Source organism: Rhinolophus hipposideros (genome assembly GCF_964194185.1).
Source record: "Rhinolophus hipposideros genome assembly, chromosome: 15".
NCBI classification, from domain to species: domain Eukaryota; kingdom Metazoa; phylum Chordata; class Mammalia; order Chiroptera; family Rhinolophidae; genus Rhinolophus; species Rhinolophus hipposideros.
Genome location: NC_138061.1, coordinates 34944016 through 34963164, shown reverse-complemented (window position 1 = coordinate 34963164; position 19149 = coordinate 34944016). Strand labels below are relative to the sequence as shown.

Below are 19149 nucleotides of genomic sequence, written 5' to 3'. Positions count from 1 at the left end.
TCCATGTTGCTGATTTAGAAATTGCTCGTCTTTCAAAATATATATACAATAATACTATATTTTTATAATATTTTCTATGCATATGAATTTAAAAACGATTTCATCACACATTTTTAATATTTTAAGATTTTATCATATCCTCTTGCCTAAATTGGATAGACTTTTAAAAATGAATGCAATTTCCTTGCAACAAAAAGAAAATACATAGATATTTTTAAATGTAGATGGGGAAAAAATCAAAAATCAAAAGAGTGACAAAGCCAATAAAATTGAAAGTATTTTATTTTAAAAAGGAAAATTTGTAAGTTATAGCCTACAGTTAATCTTAGTACCTAGTAGAGTGACATAGATCAAAACAGAAGAAATGAATAACATGGAGGAAAAAACAATCTGTTAAACAATAGATTATATTTGCCAATTGATGAGCATCCAGTACATATCAGGAACTATATTAAACAATGAACATAAATATCATTTAATGTATATAACAGAGGATGAGTGTTTTATTCCAAATTTACACATGGGGATAGAGGTTAGGTAAACTACCCAAAGTCAGACATAGCTATTGAGTTGCAGCCCTGGAATCTGAACACATACCTGGCTGGCTTCAAGGTCCATGTTCTTTCCACAACAGTCCACTGTTGATACACTCTGCTATCATATTTCAATTTGACAACAATTCTAAATTCTAATGCAAAATAACTTCTGAGCAGTAAGTAGTCATAATTGTCTCTCTGTCCACCAGTATAAAAATATATTTCATTCTTAATAAAAACAGCAATACGTTTATGCGTGCTTGATTGCAAAGCTATTCTAATAAACCATTGTGCATCTCAAATTATTATAATTCCTATCCATAGCTCTTTCCTAGCCCTGCTATGCTGATTTATAATAATATTACGTAACAGTAGGAAATTACTCAATATCAAGTTTATTCAGTGCCAAGTTCATGTTGCCATTACATTGTCATTGTATCTCTACTATTAAGGTACTTAAGGCTGTTACACCTGTATGCAGGTGTCTAGAAATGCAGTCCCTGTGTACTCAAAGAACCTGCTCCTGTGACAGAAAAAAATACTATCCGACATATTGACATATATCAATCCCTTATTTTAGGAGAGATGATAAATCTTCAAATGAGAGAATACTACTCATATAAGCTGACAATACTATGACTTACCATATACTTAGATCCTTTGTAGGTCCAAGGACTATGGTAAAAGCAAATATCACTTGGATTCAGATATAAAATATTACATACTCATATAATATAGAGGTTCTAATAGCTCCATGTTGTTGAATTTGTCTCTATCCATACATTGCTGTTATGATACTAGTTTTCCACAGAACATCTGCCAAGTTAGTAGGGGTTTCATGTAATAATGGTTTAGACATGGGGGAAAAAGAAGCGAGGAAGATAGTCTTATTTTTAAAAACTGAACATTCTTTCATTTGTATTTTTTATCAGTTCCGGGTATTTTATAATTTCTAATGGAAGAATATGTGAGATTTTGAAGGAAAAAAAAAACATTGACCATGAAAGAATTTTATAACTAGAGGTATAAAATAATGTACATGCTACTTACTTAAAAACTTTCACTGAACACATATTGACTCTGCACATTCAGCACACTTCTTTATAGCAAGTAAATATACATGTATCTACATAACAGTCTAGGTCTAACATGTACATTGTCTTTAAAAGTAAAATCTCATATTCCTCCATTGTTGTACCTGTATTAGCTGACTTCAGCGTGACATTTAATAAACTGTGCTATTACAGAAGTAGCTACTGTTTAGCAGATTAACAGATATTTCATAAACTTGCTATTGATTAATGAATAATTACTATCAAAGCTATGCCATTTAGTATTGTTCTCTGTTTAACCAGTTTTGTAGGAGTTAGAAATTCCTTTCAATGAAATCATACAGCATGAAAAATACTCAAACATATTTACAAATACAGTTTTCTGTTCACTGACTCTGATATTCTTTGAACTTCATCACTGGAATCTTCATCATCACTGTATTCAAAAGCAGAACCACTGTCAGTATCTGAATACTCCATAGCAAAGTTTTCACACCGACTCTTCTTGTTCTGAAGCAGTTCCTTTGTACCTCATGACTGGTAGAGAACTCAATAGTAGCTTGCTATCTCATGGGAACGCAGAGTGTACGAGGCCAAGGTAGAGGATAGTTCATGCAAAGTTGCTGTCCCAGTGAGGGCTCTCCCTTTCCAGCTCTACAGCAGTGTGAGTGCCGTGAACAGTCCTAGCATTCTCACAGTGCCAGCCTTCATGGAAACTGACACTACTCCAATTGCTTCTGAACTTAGGGCAATCCATGGGTTGGAGCCCTTTATTCTCAGTCAAGTGTAATGGTTTAATGCCCACAGTTAAGTTTGGATGACATAGGGCAAAATGAACCCTATTCATCTCAAAATCAAAGTTACTACAAGTAGGATATTCAAAGTGGATAGGATATGACAAGCGTCAAAGAGTCACGTAAAGTGAAATTATACTTTGCATTAATTATATATTAAAATTGTAGAATTTGTGACAAATGCAACTGTGCTATTTGAAAGTTTGGTCCCAGAGCAAATAAAATTCTAAAAAAAAAAAAAGTTATATCAGGCCACTCACTGACTCTACTTTCTATTAGTCATGAAGTTATTCCAACATGCTTTACACCTCCCACATTCTAACAGAACATACATACTAAGTGTAAAATGAATTAATGCATGAAATAAATGCCTGTCTTCTAACCAAGCTTGGCAGAGAGTAAGCAATCAGTAAATAATAGCTTGTCATCTTCATCATCACTTTCGGGTCCTCTGACATCTAGGAAGCACATGACCCGTTTGAATACCATGGTCAGCCATGTATAATGTGCTCCCATGTATAATGTGCACCCACGTTTTTGGCCCAAACTTTCAGGGAAAAAATCTTTCATTTAAAATTTTTAATTCAATTTTTTATTTGTTTACATTTAAGTACTTTTTTTGTATTATAAAGGAATTTTAGCATTTAGCTTTTAACATACTATGGTACAAGATATTTTATGTAACAAATAATTACAAAACACAAGAACAGATACAAGGTACAATAAATGTTATGTACCTGTAACAAATTTATGATATTTACGCACCATAGAAGGCCAAGAATGCTTCATCGTTGCAAGTTTGTCCTAAGTTCAACAAAACCAATGATTCTATTCCAGAGTATTATTTTGCATATGGATATCATTATTGATTTTTAGAGTTACACCTTTAACTCATAAACATAAATAAAAGAATTAAAGACATTTATATAAGTATGGAATTAGTACTACCCATGTATAATGCACATCCTTATTTTTCCCTCACACATTTGGGCAAAAAAGTGTGCATTAATCAGGGCAAAATATAGTACTTTCCTTATAAAACCTCCTTCCCTAAATTTTTATAACAATATTAGTCTCCCAATTCTTTTCTGACATCACATTCTCAATTTATTTTCCTGAATCTTCTCTAGTTCACTGTAATCTAGATGTTTCTCCAAACTTCTTTTTATTGCTCTGATTTCTCTATTTAGAGAAATCTCACATAATCCTATAGCTATTAGTGTTATATTAATGACTTCTGAGTCTTCATTTCTAACGTTTACTTCTCTCCTACTGGCCATCCCTGTCTGGAAGTTCCATTGCAACCTGTAATTCAAACTTACTTCATATTCTTGTAACCTCTAAACCACTATTTTCCTTGGGTTCTCTATCTTGGTAAATGATATCACTGTTCTTGCATTCACCTAGGTTCAAAAGATTAGATTCATTTTTTAAAAATCTCTCTCAATCCTTGCATGTGTTGATTACATTGGTTCTGTCTTAGCCTTTCCTCTTACATCTATCCATCCTTTGCATTTTCATAGCCACTGTTTCTACTTTGAATCATCACCACCATTTCTACCCTAAAATGTTAATACGGACTCACAACTGATCTCTCTGATTCTCTTCCTTTCAGAGTCCAGATAATCTTTTTGAAGATATTAAAAACTAAGTTTGGAAGGATGTGTTCAGTTAGCAAGATGAGTCAGGAGATGTATTTTCTAAAAACAAATACAACATATGCAATAGCCCCGAGATACAACATAGCTTATTGGAAAACAAAAAGTTGGAATTCAGGGACTGAGGAAAAGAAGGCAAGGGGCAGGAACAAATCATTCAGCACATGTAGGCTACTCTAAAGATTTATTTTAAAATGGAATTGACTAAGTGAACCCTTTTTCCTGTACCATATTAAATAAAATCTTAAAAGTTAGTTCAAAAGCTTAAGCTTAGAGAAAATAATCTGTATGCCATAATGAAATAAAGAATCAAGAAAATAATTTTAGATGAATAATTTCAGAACACTGATGGCCTTTCCACTAATTAAAATAAATGTTACTATATAGCCTTCTATATATTAAAGAACATATCTAAACACAAAATGTGATCTCTTTTCTTTAGAATTTTCCAATGTAGAATATAGGAGTAATGAAAGAACAAATACATTTAAAAAATAAATGTATTATCAAGAATACATATCAACTTATGATCACCATAAAATTGAGCATAGAGCAGATCCTCTTTCTGGAGTCCGAGCAAGGCAATGTCTGCTTTCTCATAAATAACAGAGACTCATGACATAAACTTAAAGAGAATACTTCTCTAGGTAGAACAATTATTAGTGTTATCAATAAGGTAACTCCAAAGTTTATTCTTCGTGTTAATATAGAGATGAATATTTCCATTTACTGTATCAATTCACTTTCAGAGATAATGCAAATTCTTTTCTATCCGTACCCATGGAAGGTCACAATAAGAAAATCACAGCAATGAATTTGGAAGAATTTTATTTTCACATTTTTTTTCATGTTACTCCTGCTGGGTTGATGGTATAATGAATTTTTATATGATATATGAATTTCATATTCTATGGCATATTCCAATGACAATGAACACAGACATTCATTAGGTTGAACTAGGTGAAACTGCCATTTTTTCTGGTTAAGAAAAAAAAAAGATCACTTTTTGGGAATTTCATCTGGTTCGACCTTATAAGTGGAATATGCAAAAGTGAAAAGGGAGAAAAAAAGCAATGGCAGAGGGATACATATTGCTATGTCTTTCTGTTGTGCTTCCTTCGGGACACTAGCTTAACTGAGATTTAACAGTTATCCATACTGCTTCCATATTCCATATTTGAATGCATTCATTCCTCTGAATGTTGATGTCATTGATGGCTTCTTTTTCTTCTATCTGGTCACTAAATATAATTTTCTCTACATTTCATACCTAGCGTAAGGAATAACCACTGAAAAAATTCTGAATCCTAGTTTTTGTTGTTGTTCTTGCTAGAGTACAGATGGCATTTACTCTGTACTCTGACTTTGAATATTATACTCTTTGGCAAAGTCATACAAATCTAGAATATCTCCCCAGACTATATTTTATGGAGAGAAGGAAGAGCTTATTGCTCTCATTTTTTCTGTTACTTTATAGTTGTTTAGGAGTACAGACTTTTAGTATAATGCCATTGTTTTCTTAAGGGCCCATTTGGTCTTTTTCTGAATGATTTCAAGATGTCTTAAGAGGGGGAAAAAAACATTTACTAAAATTTTAAAACATAATCCTGAAGTGCAATATAATAGATGTTCTGTTCATTATCTCAAATCAAATGCTCATTTTCCTGTTAATTCTACACTTCCCCTTCTGTTATCTATATTTCATAAAATAACCTGGATTAAGATAAATCTGATGGTTGGTTTTACTTTTCAGATATTGTTCATGTAATTTTGTAATGTAAGTGGCCAAAATAACTTTGAATTTGGGGAGAAGATATTAATAGACAAATTATTTCGTGAGTCTAAAGGGTCATGGTATCTCATGCATCATGGGGATCTCATGGCCATATGCTTTAATGAATAAAATAATGCATTGATCCTTTCCTTTTTCTTTGTTTCTTCTGCATTTCACAGAGCTTAAAATGTATTCTTCATTTTTTCCTATCTTTCAAATAGAGAAAAAGGAAGCACGTTGGAATGATTACTGGAATTTTTGTGCTAATAAATCTCAGTGATGCATGTTTGAAATGAATATTAAGTTGAACGGTCACATATTTCCAAAAGCTTCCGGTGGCTGGTTAGCTCAGTTGGTCAGAGCAAGGTGCTAATAACACCAAGGTTGACAGTTTGATCCCCACATTGGACACTGTGAGGTGTGGCTTCCTTAAAAAAAAAAATTAAAAATAAATAAATAAATAAAAAGTTTTCCTAAAGTGCCCTCAGGCCAGGAGGGTGTTCTCTCCTGTAAAAATTTCTATGCGACATGTCAGGAGAGTTTCTCCTATTTCTTGTTCTATTGCCAAGTTAGCGTATGTCCTTAAGAAAAAGCCCCAGTCTGTTTCATTTTTCACATTTGAAATGGTGATTGAAATCACTGCTCTGTCCTCCTCTGTAATTAGTTAGAATTTTAACAAAGCACTTTTTAAAAGTTCTAATTATCATAGTTTTCAATGCTCCTGGGATGGTTTATCTTGAATCCAAGGATATTTCTTTAGGTAGAAAAGGATATGATAAGTCTTCAACTGTGATGTACTATCTGAATATGTAAGTAGCATATTGTGGCATGGATTTTCATATTCATAATTTTATCTGTGATTAATGAAATGTTCACTTGAAATAATATATTCTCATAATCAGAAGTCAAGAATATAATAAATGTCTATGGAATAACATTTTGATGACTAAAAATTAAAATTCAGATTTTAATTGGGCTTTTTTAAGGAAGAGAAATGTACAGAATTTTAAAATAGAGTTAAATTGCAAAAGATTTCCTATTTTTTTACTTGCTTATGAAATATTTCTTATATTGCTTTAATTGAATAAACAAAATTCTTTGGTGATTTTAAAATTCAGTGCATTTAATAGGCTATAATTTTATCCAAATTGAATAAAAAGCTTAACTTTGAATCAAAGCTACACAGAAGAAACGACATAATAGGTAAAGAAAGTCATGGCTATGTGTACACAAGGCTAATCTGAATAAAAATTGCTAAAGCCAAATCACTGCATACAATATAAACTACAGTCGTTGTTAGTTAGGAAAAGCACACAGGGTATTAGACTTACTGTTAAATATATCAATCAATTTTTGCCAAGAATTTTGGTATATTATAGATGCCCTAACTTCATAGTACTGTAGTATTCTGTGTAATAGCAAAGTTAAGAAAAATGTAAATATCTATCAATGTGGAATTTATTAAAATTTCATAAGATAAATGCAAGGGAATGTTAAAAAAAATATTAAAATAATGAAGGAAAACCTGTATGTATATCATCTGCATAATATCTTCAGTGAAAAGACCATGGTGCTGAACCACGAGTGTATGCTCTCCTTTACATAAAATACACACACGAAAAAATAAGTACACATTGAAATGAATAGATCACTTCAGGATGACAGAACAAAAAAAGTAATTATAATCAGGGAAGAGAATGCATGATTAAAGGTCAGAAGAAGAAGGGAGAATTACTTTTGTAGCTTTCAAATTTTATGTTATATGCTTGAATTACCTGTCATAAAACAAATCTTTTTTTAAAGTAAATACATGAAATAATACAAATTGACTCCTACAAGCATTCTGTGAGTAGGGAGCCTGTCTGGTAAGTTCTTTTACTCTCCTGGAAGGCCTCTTCGGTGTTGATTGCATGGTTAGCTGCTATCCATCCATGGCTACCCCTCACCGTCACCCCAAAGCTATCCCCAGCTAGCAGAGCTACAGCTAACTTATGCTGGACTATTCTGACTGCATTGGAGAGATACCAACATAGCAGGTGCAGCAAGTAAAAACATTTGACACAGTATTCTCCAGTGTCACTTACAGCACTGCCTTTTGCCCTACTTTCACTAGTAGCAATTACAGAAACTAAATGACAAACTAAGGAAAGTATTTTTTGAGAAAGGACATCTGATTATTAAGTTAACACCCTTCACAACTGTTAGGGTGGTGATTTGGATCTCTTAAAAGGTTAAGATACAAATTGTATATGTATATGTGTGTGTATATATATATATATATATATATATATATATATATATATATATATATTCCATGCATGTATATAATAATATTTTAATATTTAATACTTCTTTGAGATTGCATTTTCGTCATTTCTTCTAGCAATCAGAAAATAAATGTTCTCTTTATAATACATTTTCATAATTTAATCACACAGCATACATTAATTGCATATATTAAGTCATAGTAAATCTTTGCACTGAAAGTAGAGCCTAGTAATTAGAAGAACAAATGCAAGAGTTATTTCATCTAAGTTCAAATATCAGATTTGCCATTAATTAGCTATGTGAACTTGAGTAAGATGCTTAAGTTCTCTCCGCTTTTCAATTTTCTTGGAAAAATAATAGTGTTTCGTAGGGCTAATTTTATGAAGAATAAGCAATGAAACATGAAAGCATCTAGTGTCGGAGTACTAAAATTACTCAATAAACAATAATTACACAATACTGTTATTTTCATTTCTATTATTATAGCATGTCTAACCCCAATAGATTCTATTCACTCTTGTTTACCAACTGATGGATCATCACTACTTTCATGCCTCTTCTATTATATTAACCTAGAAAGTACCTCAAGAATTAAAAGTCATTTCTTCATAGTAAGTTCCTCTGTTGTTAATATAAAAACATTGTTCAAAATTCAATGAAGGGTTCCAGATCACATTGACTAAATTTTCTACTATGGCTTACTCTCTAATCTGAAATTTGCAGAAATTAATGAAACTAGTGGTATATACACAATGGAATAGTGTTCTGCCATAAGAAAAGATGAAATAGTGCCATTTGTGACAACATGGATTGATCTTGAGATTATTATGCTAAGCAAACTAAGTCAGACAGAAAAAATCAAGACCCGTATGATTTCACTGATATGTGGGATATAAAACTGAAAGCAACAAGGGAACAAAACAAAAAGACAAAGAAACAAAAACTCATAGACATAGACAATAGTTTAGTGGTAACCAGAGGGTAAGGTGGGAGGAGGGTGGTAGATGAGGGTAAACGGGATCAAATATATGGTGATGGAAGGAGAACTGACTCTGGGTGGTGAGCACACAATGTGATACATAGATAAAGTATTATAAAATTGTACACTTGAAACCTATGTAACTTAACTAACCATTGTCACCCCCAGTAAACTTTAATAAAAAAAATAGTTTCATGCTATAATACAGAAAATGAATGACGTCCATCCATTCATTCATTCATTCATTCATTCATTCATTTATTGATTCATGCAAGAATGTAGGGTTGCCAGATTTAGTAAATATAAATACAGGGCACACATTTTTATGTAAATTTCAGATAAACAAAGACTATTTTTTGTTTAAATGTGCCTCATGTAATAATATACTTACAGTAAAAAGTACTCATTATTTATCTGACATTCAAATTTATAATCCGTCTTACATTTTATCTAGCAATCATAGTTTCTGTACATAGACTCTAAGGTACTCTCTTAGGTATAAAAAGGGGTAAAGGACAAAATTCTTGCCCTCCAAATGTTACAATCTAATGGGTAAGACGGATTATAAATATTATAATGCAGTGTGATCAGAGTACGTCAGAGGTATGACTGACACAGAATCACATGGGAATGCCTCAACCCTGACTGGGACATGAGTGGTGGGGATGCGCAGCTTGATGGTGGAGAGGCTCATGGGAAGCTACGGGAAGTAATGATGTGTCAGGTAAGAAATAGTATGCATGCAGTAATTTGTCAACAGAGACAGTAAGGTGGTCATATCACTAGGAACATCCTGTGGAAAAGTACGAAAAAATCTTGTGTGTAGCAAACAGCGATTAATTCATAATGGCTGAAACTCTTGAAGCAAAAAGAAGAGGAAAGAGAAATGCAGCTTGCAGCGCTGGGACTGGAAAAATTATAAATGGCTATATATCAACCATACAAATATCTTTAAAAATCCAACAGATTGTTTTACTACATTCTTAAACATATATAAAATCTCTCAGCAGGAGAAAAAAACAGGATTAGCAGGAGGCAAAGAGTGGACAATATGCTCCCATTTGTCTGGGATTTATTATCTTGTTTTTGTTGTTGTTGTTGTTTTTCTCTTTTTTGTGTGTTTTTATTGTTTTTTGCTGTTAGAGACTACAGTGAATTGCTAGGAAAAAAGTATCAAATTCTTCTTGGATAACTAAGAATAAAAGTATTTAGCTAAAGTCAGTGGTAACAATGTTATTACCAGGAAGTCTTGCCTGATTCGCACCATCCAATTGTTCTCTTTTCTCCCTCTACTCAATACCCCCATATACCAGTTTACTTGATATTAGTAGCTGACAGATAGGGGATGTGTGGAAAACTGTTCTGTAGTTGTCCTTTGTGCTCTGGGTCCTGCAGCACTCACTGTGCTTCTACTCTGTATCTCACCTACCACACGCCACTCAGCGCCACTTCTGTATGAGTGCTGAGGTCGGGGTGCACTGAGTATCGCCCTTACTATTATTAAACATTCCTTAATTGAGCATCTACTACATTAGGAGCACTGGGAAGACAGGTAGCAAGAGCCATGCACTGTTACTTTGAATTTATAGCTGAGAACCCTGATGCGCAAATGGTAACACGATAGGGTCATTGTAAAAATAGCTGTGGCACAAGTGAAACTGACCAAAAGTTTTAGCTTCGATGATACTTGGGAGAACCTACAATTACTGAGCATTTCTCTAAGATGTTTGCCCCTTACAAGTGAAATCTTGTATTAATACAGTCATATTGCATCAGAAAACCATTCCTCTGACCTAGGCCACAGCTTGGTTTTGTACAGCTCTCAAAGTGTGAATGGGTTTTACATGCTTAAAGAGTTAAAAACAGAAGAAGCAAAAACAAACAAACAAAAAAGAATATGTGACAAAGACCTTATGTGACATGCAAACCCTAGAATATTTACTATCTGCTTCTTTACAGTAAAAGTTTGTTGACTCCTAATTAGATGAAGGAACTGAATGAACATCAGAGAGATTCAAGGACTTGCCTGGAGTCACACAGTTAAAAAGTGACAGATGCAGATTTTAAATCAGAATCACCTATTCCCAGTGTCCATGTGCCTTCCAATAAAAATGCTATCTTTCTGATCTTGGAAATATCGATCCTTGCCAGTTTCTAGGCTGTGGTCAAAGAGTGTTATTCTGCAGGTTGTATTTACCTTGACCATTCTAACTGGATAACAGCATAGATGTGAACTTTCATTCACCAAACTCCAAGTTCACTGTTGTATAAAAAACACTGCCCTGCCACTCCCTTCCACTCTTGTGATTTTATTCATCTACTTCTCCAAGGCAGACAATCTAATCAGACCAAAGTGCTTAATTAATGTTTCTCAGCTAACAAAAATGAAATCTACATTGCAGCTAATTACTTAGTGATTCAACAATAACTTTTGCAGATTTTAACTACATCTAAAATAACTCAAAAGAAAATGCTTAATCAATATAACCTGTAGTTTAATCAAATGTCATCTCATTTGATGACTGTGTGATTTTTTAAAGATCACACAGCAAATAACCTGCTAATTAAATAATGTCTCACTTGGAACTTTTAATAATCTTAATTAAGGCACCTAGTGGTTTTAATTATGTGTAGAGACAACACGATGCGCACAACCATCCATTGCTATATTCATTCTTAATCACGATTGAGAAATCTATCTTATCTCACAACCAGATAATCATAGCTATCTAGTATCTCAATTTGTAGAACAGAACACAATTAGTCATATCTTTCCATCTGATACATATTGTATTTTTTTTAACTCTGCCCGGATTTTGGGCTGATATCCTTTATGAACAAACCAGCCAAATCTCCTTTCCTAATTCAAAGTGCATTTAAAGGGTTAGTTTTATTCTTACTTCCCTCCCTTCTTCCCACTTTTTCTCTCTCCTTTTTTCCCTTCTTCATCTATCCTTCTATCCATATATCCATCCATCCATCCATCCATCCATCCATCCATCCATCCATCCACCCAATTTGAGTGTCTAAACCATGTAAGAAACCATGTTACAGCCTCTGACAGACCCAGTGATGTATAATGTATTGTCCTTACTCTCAAGGAATTTTTAGTTTAATAAAGGGAAGTATGAGAAGTTGGAAACAAACCTTTATTTCATGCTAATGATAGATTAAAAACTATGAAAACATTTTATTTAACAATAAGTAATATGTTTTCAGTGATCACCCCATGCCAATTTCTGTAACAGAGATTTACACTTTCAAACTTACTTCATCTTTACAACAATACTATGATTTAGCTACTATTATAATTTCACAGTTTGACAAATGAAAAAAACTGAGGTAAATAGACACTAAGTAAATTTCCCAATGCCATAAAGATGAGTGGCACAGCAGTGATTCAAATCCAGGTAGTCTGACCATAGGTACCACATGCTATATACAGTCCTTGTATCACAAATTATCATATTTGACCCTCACAACAAGCCTATAATAGATACATTTTTAGAGTGTCATCTCAGATTACCATAATCACAATTCTCTAATAATTTCCTGTACTCTAAGCCCACCCAGGTGAAACTTAACCCTTTTCTTTGCCAGTAGGCTATCATGCTCATAGCTCCTTAGACATAGCCTCTTGGAGTTAAGTAGTCATCGCTAACTGGTCCTGATCAAACTGGCCAATCAGATTCCTGCTTAGGGGGAACTGGGACTCAAGGATATTTGTACCTGAAAGCAAGTAAAAACTTGGGAGCTCTGGCTGAATCACTGCCACTACATGGATAGAAAAGACAGAGACAACAGGTGTACAACAAGAAAGACTGAGAAATGTACATAGAAATCTGAAATGAGAAAGAGAAGCCTACTTGTTTTGAATAGATTTCTTGGCTGCTCATTATAGTTTTTGAGAGGACCAAGGAAACTTGGTCCATAATATAGCTCATTATCCATCCACTATGGATCCCTTCTGAGTCATACAAGTGTGAGTTGGATTTTATTACTTACAATTAAAAGAAAAACTATTACACGTTTGATACAGATATTCACTTTCATTTTTCAACTGGGGGAATTGAAGCTCCAGGAGTTTGTGTGAGAAACACAAAACTAATTATGATATAAGGGGTGGTGGGTAATTATAAATCCCACAAGCTAAGTATATATCAAGAGATCTGGAAGGCGAAGAAAGAAACTGCAAGTGGGTAGAAACCTTTATAATGGCTGTGTAAAAATGGAGATATTTGCCAGGTCTTCAAATATTGACAGAATTTATTTTTGTAGTTATAGAAGAATGTTCTAAATAGAGGGTTCAACATGGATGGGTGGAGAAGTTCAGCTTCACAAAAACCAAGTTGGATTGAGGGCATATGGAAGATTCAGCAAGAAAGGTAGACTGGGTTATATTAATGCAGACAGAGAATACTACCAGGCTGTAACATGTGTGCATTTAAAATATTTGTTTAATGGCATGCAGGTGACATGATCGTAAGCTTTAAGGAGATCCTCTGACAATGTTATGTGGTATATGAGAAGAAACAAGGTATAAGAAGACCCCTTAGGATTTCAATGAGAAGACTAAAAGAGCCTGAAGAAGTAACTCCTCAAATTCCATAGTTTCTTCATTAGGAACGTAAATAGTCTGCCTCAATAGAACTCTCTATCAACATCCCTTCCCCCATAGCCAAGAAGAACCTCCCACCCCCCGACATACACACACACACACACACACACACACACACACACACACACACACACACCATAAAAGAATGTGGATAATCATAGAAGGATATGAACCATCAACACCAACTCTGTTGAAATGACACAACTCTACTATAATAGATCACTAAATAGTACGTATGGCCTTTGTTTTCACATCCATAAAATGCGTTTCTATGCAGAGGGCACGGGAAAAGACAAGTGTAGAGGACCTAGATAATTATAACAAAATGTAATTCAAACTAAAATTATGAATGCATTGGTATGGCCAGAGCACAGAGAGGTCATCTGGTGCCATCTTGTCAGGAACACAAAATTTAGGCATCGCCTTCCTGGAAGAACTTACCATTGTGTTGAATCTGTTTTTTTTTTTTTCCTTTTAATTATTTCAGGTGTAGAAAACAACTAGTGATTATACATTATATACCTCACAAAGTGATAACCCCAATAAGTCTGACACTGCAAATAGTTATTACAATAGTATTGACTATATTGCCTATGCTATACTTTACATTCCTGTGACTACTTTTTAAAATTATAGCTGACATTCAATATTATTTTACATTAGTTTCAGGTATACAGCATATTGACTCTTCAAAAATAGAGTAATCCAGGCAAGGTAAAAGGTGGGACAAAGTGGGGTGGGGTAGGAAGTGCGCAGACATTTTTAAGCAGAGAGGATTCTGTGAGCAAAAACAGACACATGGTTAAAAAACAGTAGAGAAACTACAAACATTTCTGTGTCTTTAAAGCACTACAGTGAGAGTCAGGGAGTAGTATGATTATCAGGCTAGAGATGGGGAGGGAAGGAACCAGGTCACAGGAGGACCTAGAGAGAGGTTCAAACTACTTAACACAACGCATAAGCACTGAACTTTCAAATAACCCGACACAAAGTATCTCCAGGAAACTTGACAGCATGGAGGCATTTCACCTTGACCCTCAAAAACAAACTATTTATATCTAGAGAAAGCCTAAAATTAGATAGGCTTAAAACATTCCCATAGACATACACAAACGAGATCATCTGTCACATCAGCAACTAACTTCCTGAATTAGATTTAAAATATCTCTTAGTGTCAAAGCAATAGAATGGCTAAGACACTAATAACCAACATCTTTGCTAAGGGATTTGAATGAGAATAGAAAAACATCACAATCTATACTATTTTTGTTATCTACAAATCCTATAATCCTGGTAAAAGTGTCAACAGAGGTTGTCATTACACTGCTAAGGGAGAAAATTGTTAAAACAAAGTGTTAGTATAATAGCTGATGTTTTTGTGCATTTGCTATGTGCTAGGTAATATATCATGTGCTCTAAATAAATTGTCTGAAAGAAAAATATGAAACTGCTTCTCCAAAATACTCCCCCACCACTTTTTTCCACCTGCAACTTCCTATATTGTTTGACCATAAGAGGATGGTCATTGGAGTCCGACATACCCAGTTATGGACCCTCTCTATTAATTCTATACACCGTGGAAAGTTCGGGAACTTAATTGTCTGAACTTGTTCCTTTAGATAAGTTACTTAACCTTGTTGAGCCTGAGTTTGCTTATCTGTAAAAATAGGACTATAATATCTACATTGCAGAGTGATAAAGATTCAATGAGATAATGTAAATGAAGACCTATGGGACAAATTCAGCACTTACTGGCATGAGTGAAAATTTCTTGGCCAAGCTCGTTTAGGTACTTTTTCAGTCCAATGGGAGGTACTTGTATTTGGGCATCTGCTTTTGTTTGGTAATTCAACTTTCATAAGAGGACAGCAATCCAGAACATGCAGTTCTGCATATAATTGGTCACATAAAGTAGCAACACTACAGCTATGGTGGACTGATTGCTCCAGGGTGCTGCCAGCACTGTGGGTAGATGGTGCTTCTTTGAGCAATCAGTATGTCTATATTGATGGACTCTGCACTTTTGCTGGAATGCACAGCTCCAAACTATGCCCAGCTTTAAGAGACATACTGGATCTCCCAGAACAGATTGTGGTTCTGATTTTATTCTCTTTTCTTATCTGCTCCCAACCTCCATATATCCTATGCCCCTTTTGCCTCAATTTTCCAGTATATTTTTCCTAAGAAGTTGATCATTCTTCCTTCCTCCTTTCATTTATCTAAAAACAACTCCCCCAAACAAACAAACAAACAAAACAGTGAAATGAGCAGATTCTCAATAGATTAAAAATCAGAGCTCTACTGTGTAGACATCCTCAACCGCTAATCAGGTCCTCTAAAGGTTTAGCATTACCTTTGAGATTAAACACATAGTTCAGGACCATAATCTCTGCTCCCTAGGTGCATGGCAGAAGCCTTAGGACATGTGAAGTGATGGGGTACAGGACAGGACAGAGCAGAGAAGACAAGGAAGCACCATCCAAAGCCAAGAAAAGCTCTTTGGCACTGCTGTTTATCACACATTTGGGGGAGTTGTATTATTATTGTTATTGTTGTTTTAAGAACACATAGCCTTTTGGGGGACAGGCATTTATATCTAAACTAATGGTAAGTGTTCATTCATTTCCTTTCCCCAGATGGCCAGGAGGTCAAACCACATATTTTCCTGACTGAAAATAAATAAATAAATAAAATAATAATAACAATAATAAAAAACTTGGAACAATAAGCTGGTTGTATCTCCTTTCTCTAGTTAGATAAAAATATTTTTAGAAGTTACAGCTGCTCTATTAGGAAATGATTGAGTCAGGGGAAAAAAGGAATATTCAAATTTTATGTTCAGGAAAGTAATGTGATTTCCAGAATCTTCTTTCCATATCACTGACTGAAGTTCTTGATTATGTTCCTAGCCTCATCCCCTCTGGGACTTGTGATGACTTTCTAATTACAACGTGGTACCACCTACTCACTAATATTATCCTTCTCCCTCAAAATTAATACAAAAATTCCCTAGACACATTTAGTATCATTATAATAACTATCTGAGAAGAAGAATGTTATATGAATGGATTATGTACATTTTCAAAGGGCAGCTTTTTATAATAATAAACTAATCTGCAGAATGGGCTAGTGCCAGGTTTTAAATTTAGAACATGATGAACACAATGAAAAGATAAACAAACTAGGTAGCTATCCCATTGCCCTGCTTATTTATAGTGTAACAGAAGAGAAACAATTGGCCACATTATGCATGACAAAGCAAAATGTGATCTACTTGGACAGTGATATTTGGAAAAACTAAGCAAAACACACCAGGAATGTTTGATAGGTCATTGTTTAAAAATCGAGCAAGAATATAGGTGCTTCTTTATCATCTTGGTGGACATAGCAGGGGGCCAGAGATCTCTAAAAAAAACACAAAAACATGTATACACTCAAAAGTTTTCACAAAGCTATTTTACCAGCTAATCATGGAGATTCAAAGTGGTCACTTCTCACACATCTATGACTTGCTTGGTATAATTTCATTGTTCTAATAGATATTTTAGCATCTTTAATTCTCTGGAAGATTTTAGAGAGAGAAAGGAATATGTGAGGCAGAAAAACTGAACTCAACATTTGTGTTACTCCCCACAAAAGTTCTGGGATATCTGGCTGTCATTCAACCTGAGTCTTGATCGTCTCTCTCATAAAATGAAGATAATGTATATAAATATTTAGCTGGAGTGTGTGTGTGTAATTTGAAAAAAAATGTTTAAAATAACCACTGGAACCCAGACAGTGCTGTATTGTGTTAAGTCAGTATTTTTTTGTGTAATACATTTGTACAATGTCGATACAGCCTAGGCGCTTATGCCAGCTATACACTATTCCACATGGCAAATCATAGTTTCTATCTTATTTATGGTCTCTAAGCCAGTATTAAAACAATAAACAGCAGGATTTCTGGACTGACAGATAATACCCAAAGGCAACGCTAGAAAGTGACACATCAGAGAGCCTGCACTTCCTTACCATAAATAATAAGAATTTACCAAAACTTTGTCACATTGAGAGTTAAGCAGTTGCTACTTTTAGGATCTTTTTTTCATATTTTCCAGAAATTCTATCTAGGATATTGAGACAAGAGATAAAGGACAACCTTTTAAAAACTCAAATGATTATTTACAGAGGTAATTCTGAAAATCATGTAATAATCTTGTTCATAATACTGTAAATATTTTGAGACATTGTGGAGGTTGGAAAAATTTTCCCAAATGACTCACTGCTCAGCAGGCTTTGTGTAAAAATGTCATTCCTCAAACTCTCAAACTCATTTGAGAATTTAAAATATTTGGGTTAACAGTTTAGGTTTCATTATAAATCCAGTTTCTTAACTATTGCTATAGTGATGAAAATATAGCAGACTAGATAGAGAAGACTACAGATGTGTCTTCCTTAATGCTTTCAGTTTTTGTCTAAATGGACTGCTTGGATAAAAGAGGATCTTTGAGGTAACCGGTCTATGGATTTACGATGAGCTGAGAAAGCTGAGAAGATATTTCTACTTCTAGGTAACCTCTGATTCTGGTCATTATATTGGCTGGGATTTGGCTACCCTTGTGTTTCTATTGCAAAATTTTCACATTCTATCATTTAACAGCATTCTCTCTATGCTTTGAAGACCTCATTCAAATCCAATCTGTCCAAATATACTTTCTCCAACACCTGTGATCTGCACTGATCTTGGGGGGTTCAGTACATTGTATGACATTTGAAGATAAAGTGAGGCTAAACCACACACCCATGAGTGTGACAAGATCAGGTGTGCAAGACATTTCTTACTAACAATAGCTGAAAGGTGCTTTGGAATAATGTATTTAAAAATATGTCTAAACTAGAGTAGCTTCAAGATTACACTTATAAGACATTCTCATGAAATGTCATCTGTACAATGTGCTTTCTTAGATTGGCAAAACTGGAAGAAGTAACTGGAATTATCATAACTCAAATATATATGTATCAAGTATATATGTATCAAATAAATATATATCCTTGTTTATCTAAAATTCAAAGTTAACTGGGTAGCCTGTGTTCTCACTAGGCAACTCTAGTCAAGAAACGATAAGGCTGAATTGTTTTTTTTATACTGTCACATGCCTGGTTCAGTACTGGACACCCGAAGGGCATTCATTAAATACTTATGATTTGATAATTTGAAGATTTGGTTATTTCATCCCTATTTTGAAAACAAGCATTGAAAAGCAACAAATAAAAGTAAACTTTTACTTCCCTCAATGATTTCAAAGGGAGACTAAGAGAAGAGCCAAGGGCTCCACTCTAGCTTCGGCTGCAATCCTGCATAGTACTCTACTACATGCTACAAAGCCAAGGTTAACTGAATGACATGAGGTCTTAATTCCACATGGCACTTCTGGGTTATTATCTTATCCTTAACACAGATTCAGTTTCAAAAGAGAACAAGTCTGCT

At 34.2% G+C, this 19149-nt stretch overlaps 1 protein-coding gene across 3 annotated transcripts in view; it reads right to left on the bottom strand.

Annotated features, from left to right (window-relative positions):
* The window catches only part of PRKG1 (protein kinase cGMP-dependent 1), a 1143489-nt gene that overhangs the window by 131298 nt on the left and 993042 nt on the right, over positions 1–19149 (bottom strand). Inside the window, exon 1 of one of the 3 annotated variants that reach the window (XM_081075400.1) lies at positions 1983–2166. The exons of the other annotated variants lie outside the window; for them this stretch is intronic. Coding sequence (XP_080931526.1) covers positions 1983–2068 — 86 coding nt within the window. The 5' untranslated portion in view covers positions 2069–2166. Of the gene's footprint in view, positions 1–1982; positions 2167–19149 lie in introns of those variants that run through there. 3 annotated transcript variants of the gene reach the window in all.